We start from the raw sequence: 9,491 nt of genomic DNA, 5'->3' as shown, positions 1-9,491 counted from the left end.
ACTATAAACTGTGGTGCTAGAAACTGAGATGGGAAGATCACTTAAACCCACAAATTCGAGACCAGTCTGAGGGGCTGGGGTTGTAACTCAGTGGTAGAGCACTTGCCTAGCATGTGTGAGGCACTGGGTTCGATCTTCAGCACCACATAAAAATAAAGTTATTGTGTCCATCTACAACTAAATTTTTTTTAAAGACCAGTCTGAGCAACCTATCAAGATCAGTCTTAAAAAAATTACAGACTACACTAGTAATATAGATCATGCTTAAAATGCATTACATATATTAAGTCTTTTTTCCCCCTTCACAACAATCCTATGAGATATGTTCTTTTTAATCTCCATTTTAAATATGGGGAATTAGAGGCACAGAAAAATTAAGTGCTTGCCATGATCAGTTGAACCCTGGTTCTGCCACTTACAAGTTATATGATTAGGATTCAACCTGTCAGTCTGACACCAGAGTACACCTTTTAACCACCATGCCAACTCAGATGGAATCTAAGGAGGCAGGTTGGGTTGAGTTCCCTAAAAAGTAGGGGAGGAGGCCTTGGTTCTAGCTCTGAGGGAGAGAAGGGGCAGGGAGTCTTATAGTAAGGGGCTAGAGGTTGATAGGACAAGGTCTGAGGATAACTAGAGCAGAGGCTGGAGTCAGGGATCGTAAGGTCTGCCACCATAGTGCTGAGGGCCCACCATCTCCAAGCAGGCTCCTGTGGGACAGAAGGTGAAGATGAAGGTAGAAGGGAAGGGATGGGGCTGAGCTGTGGAGGGAGAAGAGGCAAAAATCCCCCAACTCTGTGCAACACAGGGTAGAGCTGCTAACTCTCCTGTTTCCTACCAGAAAGGAGATAAACCCAGAGTTAGTGCCCTTATATTTCCACCTGCACTAATTGTTCACAAGGCTTTCTCTTTCATCTAACAGGTCACATTCTTCTATGTCCCTGGTGCCCAACACTAATATGATGTTGTTAGTGAATATTTCCTGAATGAATGAATGAGAACAGAATAGCAAGAGGTAATGCTCTGGGCTTTGGACCTTGACCATCATGAACCACACCTGCTCTAATTGTGTCACTTCATCTCACTGAGCCTCAATTTTCTTATACAGTTAATCCTTGTTATTCATAAATTCTATAACTGTGAATTTACTCATTAAAATTATTTTGTAACCCTCAAATGAATACTTATGACACTTTTGCAGTAATTTGTATACATGCATAGCAAAGTAAAAAGCAAAATATTTCTTTTTTGTTCAGGAATCAGACCCAGAACCTTGCACACCCTAGGCAAAGGTTCTACCACTGAGCTATATCCCCAGTCCTTCTTATTTTATTTGAGACAGGATTTCACTGAGTTGCCCGGGCAGGCCTTAAATTTGCAATCCTCTTGCCCCAGCCTCCTAAGGAGCTGGCATTTCAGGTACATGCCACCATATCTGACAAGGTAAAAATTTTGAGTTGCCCAACACATATACCTTTCCAACTGAGGTCTGTTGAGCAAGGGGACTCTGCCTTCTTATTTTAGCTCTCATAAACAAATGTTGTTTTGAGAGTCTATTTAATGGCACCTTTGTTTTTCTTTTTGATGATTTTGCTGACTAAAATGGTTCCTAGTAGTAGTGCTGAAATATCATCTAGTGTTCCTGAGCATAAGGTTATGATGTTCTTTAGAGAAAATGCATATGTTAGATAAACTTGATCCAATCACAGATTATAGTGCTGTTGGCCATAAATTCATTGTTAATGACTCAACACCATATATTAAATAAGGTATCTCCATACAAAAAACAGGTTATGTATTGATCATTGACCAGAGAGTTGCAGGAACCTACACATTTCCCCTGGGGATAATGATTCGGAATTGATTAATTTAATGTTTGTGGTGACTTTGTAGAACATAACTACAGGGAATAAAGAAAGTTGACTATGTACAAATGTGGATAATGATAGAATCTCTTTGTAAAGTTTGTCATAAACTTAAATGAGATAATGTTTGTAGAGTGCTTAGCACCGTGTTTGGCATATAGCAAATGCTCAATAAACATTGTTAATATTGTTAATGTGCATGAATGAAAAAATGGAGTGATTTTTCTCCTACCTAAAGTTCTTTTACTCAAGGGACAACCCAGAGCTGTCTAGCCCTTGAGCTGGACCCAATGAGGAGAATTGTAAGGGAGCCTGCTCCATGGGGAGGGGCTAGGGGCCAGGACCTGTAATAAAGAGCACCACCCTTAGGCAGACTACATGTCATAGAGGCCGTAGTTGCCTGGTCAGCAACCCCCTTCAGGCACACTGCAGAAGCTCCTTATGCGCATGGGGCCTTCTCAGCTTGTCCGTGCCCCTCGGGCCCGGGGCCTGAGTTCCCCCTACCGTAGGCCAGGTATAGGTTGGCCCCGTCCCCGGATTCCCAGTATGTTCAAGTGTAGCCGCAGAAGGTACCGGCAGAAACCTCAAGGCCCAGCTGCCACCAATCTTGCCACCATGACCACAGAAATCAGCAACACCCACACTGCTACCACCAGTGTGTGGATCCTCTCACCTCAAGGTTAGCAGAGAAGTAGGGTTGTGACTCAGGGTGGGGGGTTTGAAAAACAGGGCCACTGGTTTTTCCCCACCTGGTCCTGTTTAGGCTCTCTAAGGGACAAATTGTGAAATATCATCCCAAAGGTATGGTGGTATCTTGAAGGCAACAAACTTAAATGTTGAGAGCTTTTATTAACAAAAAATTTGTTTCTTCAGTAGTGGGGATTGAACCCAGAGGCACTTTATCACTGAGTTACATCTCCAACCCTTTTTATTTATTTTGAGACAAAGTCTCGCTAAATTGCCGAGGCTGGACTTGAACTTCCTGTTTTAGCTTCCTGAGTTGCTGGGATTACAGGCGTGGTCCCAGTTATTAAGAGCTTTAGTGGAGAATGGAATGGCTGGAAGCAGAGGGCTTGGGGAGGTGGGTGAATCCAAGGGCCAATGGAGCTTCCAAAAATGCTAACTTTCCTTCCCTCTCCTTCCTCTCCTCAGTTCTCAGACACCTCTGTCAACCTGGGAGCTTTCTGATCATTTAGAAATGCCCAGAAGCTTGGCTTACTCTGGACCTACATCTCCTAGGGGCTGTGGATGGTGAACCACAAATAAAATCGTTCTGCTCAAACTGCCTTATTTCGTACTTAGGGGTTTCCAACCAACTATGTAGGGTATGAGGGCAGGGTTGGGGCTGAATACTCCCAGGGGCAGGCTTCAGTGATAACAGCAGGAATCACAGACGGCAGAAGGACAGGACAAGGTCAGCAACACACAAATATCATTGGCCTCGGCTTTTGATCTGCCCTATGGGGTAGGGGGTTCTCCTGCCTTCCACTCCCATCTGCACAGGGAGATAAACATCTTGGAAAGTATAGGGAGGTACAGAGCAGAGAGCTTAGATGGTAGGATGAAAGCAGACTCATGAATACTCCAGTACGAGGTGTGTCCTATTATGTACTTGTGTTGAAGTGTGTGTGACAGGAAAATGGGAGTATAAGGCACATGTAACTGGATGTGCCTCTGTGATGGAATGTGTGTTGTGGTGGGCTGTGTATGTCAAGAAGTATTTGTGAGAAAACTGGCACACCAGAGGTAGCATTGGCTCTACAAAGAAAAAACAAGGTCCAGAGGGGGAATGGGAGCAGCCTGAAGGAGGAGAGGGTGCAGAAAAGTTAGAGTCTGAGGAGGGCCTATTATCTTCAGCCCCCACCATCCTCTGAGGTCAGTGTTTGCAGAACTGGCAGCTGAGCTGGGGCACTTGGGGGTGGGGCAAGACTGAGTTTGAGCCCAGAAATGGGGGAGGGTGCTGACCTCTCTGGCCTGGGGATTTTCCATTTGGATTTCTGAGTGTGTGCCCATGTATCATTGGGTGTAACTGAGTTTCTGTGGGGTGTGTCTCTATAGGGTCGTTCCTAGTGGTTGGGAACATTGTGAGGGTCTGTTGCTTTGTGCATGTGTTAGTGTGTGTCCCAATGCCCCTGAGGGTTGGGTATGGGGTGGTCCCTTGGTATTCAAGAAGCCTGGCCAATGTCCTTTGCTGCCTGTGAAGGGAAAATGAATTGTGTCTAAGTCCATCTAGTCCAGGCGTGCCAGAAACTAGGACTCCACAAAGAGGGCTGGAGCAGAGAATTCACTGTCACACAGTACACAAAAGTGATGGGCCTCTTGGGGTATGGGAAAGGGTTGCTGAATATCAGTCAGAGCTGGAAGGTGGCTGGGTCAGTGCCCAAGGCCCACAAAGGAGCTCAAACATACAAAGACACAAGACAAAATCCACAAACACCTGCAGACATATAAATATAAGTGGACTTATAGACACGCAACGCAGCAAACACACACATCCATGTGGGCACATAATATAACAGATACACACTGACACAAATGCATATAGACCCCCCCACATGATACATGCAACAATACATACACATGCCTACAAATGCACATACACAGACACAAGCATACAAGCATATAGACACAGACACATGCAATCACACATGCAAACCCAGGCACAAACACACACATACACATACGTAGACACACTCACCAGACTTCCCTGCCACTGTAGCCCTGGGACCCAGAAGCCTCCCTTCCCTACATGAGTGTGTGTGTGCGTGTGCAGGTGTGGGTATATGTGTGTGTGTGCATACATGTATGCCATGCTCATGTGTATCTCTGTTTTTGAGAGTAAATTAAGGTGTGTTGTGTGTGTGTGTGTGTGTGTGTGTGTGTGTGTGTGTGTGTGTGTATGAGGGGGTTGCTAAGATGTGGGAACTCGATGACATCATCTCTTCTGGCTATTTTTAGCTCTATCTGCAATGACGCTCCTCCATTGCCCCTCCTCCCCCTCCGGGCTCTCAGAGGCAACAACAGCTAGAGGGCACCCACCACCTCAGTTTAGGTGGCCCCCTGGATGACTGGGTGCAGCTCATTCTCTCCCATCCTGCTAGAGTTCCCTGGCAGCTGAGAACACTGTGTTACCAGGTCAGAGGAAAAAGCTTGAACCACGAGGCAGCCTGGAGCAGGGGCCTAGGTTAGGTGAGCTCACCTGGCCGGTCTTCAGCCCCTATAGTGCCTCTGCTTCTGCTATTCAATGTGCAGCTCTGTCTCCATCATAGTTCCTGCTATTTGCCAGGGAGATGCTAAGTTCTAGAGATGAGATAGAGCAGTAAGCAAGACAATGGGAGTTCTTCCTCATGAGGGTTACGGCTCAGAGGGAGACAGACATTAAGCACATCACACAGGCAGCACTTATTAAATTGTGATGAGGGCTCTGAATACTGGGTGCCCTTAGTCTGGGATGATGTTCTATGTCTCTCTCCTCTCTTCCACCTCCCACAGGTGGGATAACAGTAAGGAAACCAGAGGGAGAAGACCCCCCGTTACCTTGCACCCATTACCCCACAAACCACACCACCAAATTTCTACAAGCAGTACTTCCTTCTCACACCATAGGCTATGCTTCCAACACCACACCAACCTTGCAAGTGGTGGGCCCCCTTCACACACCCTTTTCTTTGGATCTCCCCTTCACAGCTTCAATTGATTCCCTGATTCCCTAGGAGGCAGGCCACTGCTCCCCATCTATAGATGAGAATCAAGGGGGCATGCAACCCAAGGAAGATGGCAGAGGTGGAGGAAGTGAAGAAGCTGGGGGTGCACTGGGACAGTTGGCACAGGTGCAGAGTTGAAGGCTAGACCAGGAAATCAGGAGGTAAGGGGGAAGAAGACGGTGGCCTGAGGGGTCCATGCCAGGAGGAAGGTTCCTGCTCCAGCCAGCTTCAGGCAGCTACCAGAAAATCGGGTTTGGCAGCTTTAGCCTCCTGCTTCAGGACTGGAGGAAGGGGTCCTGGGAGGTGGCCTGGAGCAGGCCCATCCTCTAGCCCTCAGTTTCATCAACCATGTGGTTGGGGGAGCATTTTATAATTCTGGGACCCTTTGGAATATAGAAAGAGAAGTTCTGGGCTGGAATCAGGAGCCCTGAGTTCCAGTCCCTGGTCTAGCCTAAGCCTGGAAAGTCCTGGCCCCTTTCTAGCTTCAGAGGGCCCTCCCAGGAAGCAGCTCTGAAGATCAGTTTCCTCATCCCCCAACTCCTGCCCTCTGGTATTTTCTGGGTGTCTAACTCATGCATCAGAACACCAGGTCAAAGAGTAGGGGCCAGACCAGACAGCCCCTGGAGCGCCAGGTTAGAGGTCCTTTGTCACTAATGGGCCAGTGTCTGGAGGCTGAGCTCCAATACCGCAATGCAATACCAGTTACCCCATCCTTATCAGTGCCTTCACTCACACTCTCATTTCCCACCTCTCTTCCTTCCTCACCTCTGGGGAAGGCTGCAGGAATCCCTAGGGAATTGCCATGTCTCCTTCACTGGATCTTTGCCCTATGTTTAACCCTCCTTCCCCTGCTGCCCATTTGGGTAGGCCAGTTCTCCTACTGAACTTTCTTCCTCTGGACCTTGGGGCAGGCCAGGGAGGAAGGACTGTAAAGGAGCCTGCTTTTCCTGCTATCCTCAGATACTGGAGCTTAGATGAGAGGCTTGAGGGAGGTAGAATGAACTGAGTGTTGGGGTTTGGGATTGGACTGCCCATTAGCCTCAGCAAAAGTGGGAATCCCTCTCCTATCTAGCCATCTTCTTTCTCTGTCTCATAAAATCCAGAGAAGAGAGCCCAGAGACCAGATTTGCAACTTCTGGGAAGCAAACACTGAAACCTAGACCAAGTGAATGTCAATGACAAAATTCACTAACCACAATAAAAGATCATGATAGTCTAGATTCATAAGAGTCCACAGTCATGGAATCTTGGCATCACAAAATTCTAGCGTGGTGTAATCTGAGTTTCAGAAGCTTAGGAATCCAGAATGGTGGCATCATTGAATTCTAGATCTCAGAATTAGAGTATCCTTGAATTGGAAGTCTTGAGAAGTCAATTAATAAAGCCCCTTCCTTCAGATGAAAGTCTAAACCAGATTTCCCACTAGGGATGTGCACAGGAGTTCACACAAGAACCTAGAAGAGAGACAGAGAGCCTGGGACACATGAATTTAGGATGAGGTAATAAATCTGCAATAAACCAGACAGAAGATAGACTTTGCCCATGAGGACACATTCTTGGTTCCTGAGGATGAGGGAAGGGAGGAGGAAGGTGGGGATAGAGTGGAACTATAAAAACAAAACATAACCTAAGAAACAAATCATAGCCGGGCGTGGTGGCACACACCTGTAGTCCTAGCACTCAGGAGGTTGAAGTGGAAGGATTACTTGAAATCACGAGTTTGAGGCCAATCTGGGCAAACACAGTAAGAATCCATCCCCAAAAAGAAACAGATTCAGGAATGGTGGCACTTGCCTGTAGTCACAGTCACTCGGGAGGCTGAGGCAGGAGAATTATAAATTTGAGGCCAGCCTGGGCAATTTAGGAGACCCTATTTCAAAATAAAACATAAAAAGGGCTGGGGGTATAGCTCAGTGGTAAAGCATTCCTGTGTTTAATCCTCAGTACTGTACCGAAAAAGAAAAAAAGAAAAAAAAAATCTGGACAAGGTGGAACCTACCTGTGATTCCAGCTACTCAGGAGACTGAGGCAGAAGGATCACAAGTTCAAGGCCAGTCTGTGCAACTTAGTAAGACCCTGTCTCAAAATTAAAAGGAAGAAAGGAAGAAGGTTTGGGATGGATGTAGCCCAGTGGCAAGTGCTTGCCTAGTATGTACAAGGCCCTGGTTGAACCTCCAGTACAGCCAGAGAGAAAAAAGAAAGAAAAAGGCTGGGGGTGGTGCACACCTCTAATTCCAGCAGCTCAAGAGGCTGAAGCAGGAGAACTATAAGTTCAAAACCAGCCTCAGCAACTTAGGAAGGCTCTAAGCAAACTTCATGAAACCTTGGCTCAAAATTAAAAATAAAGAGGACTGGAGATGTGGCTCAGTGGCAAAGCACCCCTGAGTTCAAAAAACAAAAAACAAAACAAAACAAAACAATAACTAAATAGCTGAGTATATTGACTAATATACTAACATACCAACACCTCCAGCTTCCCTAAAAGTGGAGGTTTTATCAGTCAAGGACGTTTCTGAAGGTTAGTAAGACTCCTTATCACATAGGAGATTGACAACTCATGTCTAGCTATCTTTTTTGGCAAGACAGGCACCACACATACTCCATGCTTTTCTTAAGGTGACTGAGAGGTACAGCCATTCTCCAAAGGAGATGCTGAACCCTGAACTACATGGTGTACACCAAAGTCATCTCAGGAGGTGGGGATTCAGAAAACCTGGTAAGGCCCTGACATGGAACCTTGCTGAGGGCCCCTGTCTGATGTGGTGCCTGAAAAAGCCAGGCATCTATAAAGAAGAAGCCAATCTTGCTGGGCATGGTGGTGCATGCCTATAATTCCAGCAGCTCAGGAGGCTGAGGCAGGAGGATCACAAGTTCAAAGCCAGCCTCAGCAATTCAGCGTCGCCCTAAGCAACTTAACGAGAATCCTATTTCAAAACAAAAAATAAAAAGGCCTGGGTATATAGCTCAGTGGCACAGTGCTCCTGGGTTCAATCCCCAAGACTAAAGGGGAAAAAAAAAAAAAAAAAAAAAAAAAAAGAGCCAAGCTTGAGGCAATACTTTTATGGGGACCCTTGTCTGATCTATGGGGCTGGTTATTCAGCAAACAACAGAGATATTTACCTAGCATTTCTGGGAAACTATTGCAAACTCAGGAACCTAGAAGGAGCAGTTCCAAAGAGAGGCAAATGCCAGGCCCTGCTGGGCATGGGAAATGGGGCAATGTCAGCTGAAGGACCTCTTGCTCAGCTGCCTATCTGTGGATTCAGCTCAATATCTCCACCCTGACCTCTATTCATAACCCCCATTTGCCTCCCTCTCCTTGCTTGCCTGCTATTCTACCTACTTATACCTGCTGTGTGAACTTTGGCAAACCCCTGTCCCCTCTCTGGACCTCAAACCTTCTTTGTTTTCTTTTGAAGTCTATAATTGGGTCTGTAAGACAGCTTTTAGTATTATGTAGTACTGGTTTTGTCCAGAGCAGTTCCAGCTTCAGATATCTCCATATTTAGCTTCAGTGTTAGCTTCAGGAGAAAATGTAGAGAATAGGGAATAGAAAAAAAAAAATGCTCATATTTGACATCCTATATTTGTCAATGCTGATGATGGGTATATTTCAAAAATCTTATGTAATTCCCACAACCACCACATTGTGTATATAAATCATTTTTCCTTTTTTGCGGGGGTTCAAACTAAGAACTTCTCAAATGTGCTAAGTATACACCACTGAGCTATACCCCCAGCCTTCATTGCTTCCATTTTATAGGTGAATGAACTAAAGCTCAGAGAGGGTGAATAACATGTCTAAGATTATCCAACCAGGGAATAACAGAACTGGAATTGCATCTAGGTCAGTCTCTCTGAATATCAGACCTCAGTATCAAGTTAGCATTATTCCAAGTGGCTCCAATAAAATGAGAATCTATGG

At 45.9% G+C, this 9,491-nt stretch overlaps 1 protein-coding gene across 1 annotated transcript; it reads left to right on the top strand.

The window, feature by feature from the left end:
- Positions 1–2,309: 2,309 nt before the first annotated feature.
- Positions 2,310–3,088, top strand: P3R3URF (PIK3R3 upstream open reading frame; the record flags this gene model as incomplete). The annotated part of the gene is made up of 2 exons (XM_079116755.1): positions 2,310–2,541; positions 3,015–3,088. The coding sequence occupies 2 exons, from the start codon at positions 2,310–2,312 to the stop codon at positions 3,056–3,058; spliced, it is 276 nt and encodes a 91-aa protein (XP_078972881.1). The 3' UTR covers positions 3,059–3,088.
- Between the last annotated feature and the right edge of the window lie 6,403 nt (positions 3,089–9,491).

This window comes from Sciurus vulgaris, assembly GCF_902686455.1.
Source record: "Sciurus vulgaris genome assembly, chromosome: 1".
Lineage (NCBI taxonomy): Eukaryota > Metazoa > Chordata > Mammalia > Rodentia > Sciuridae > Sciurus > Sciurus vulgaris.
This window is presented reverse-complemented; position numbering and strand designations above follow the sequence as displayed.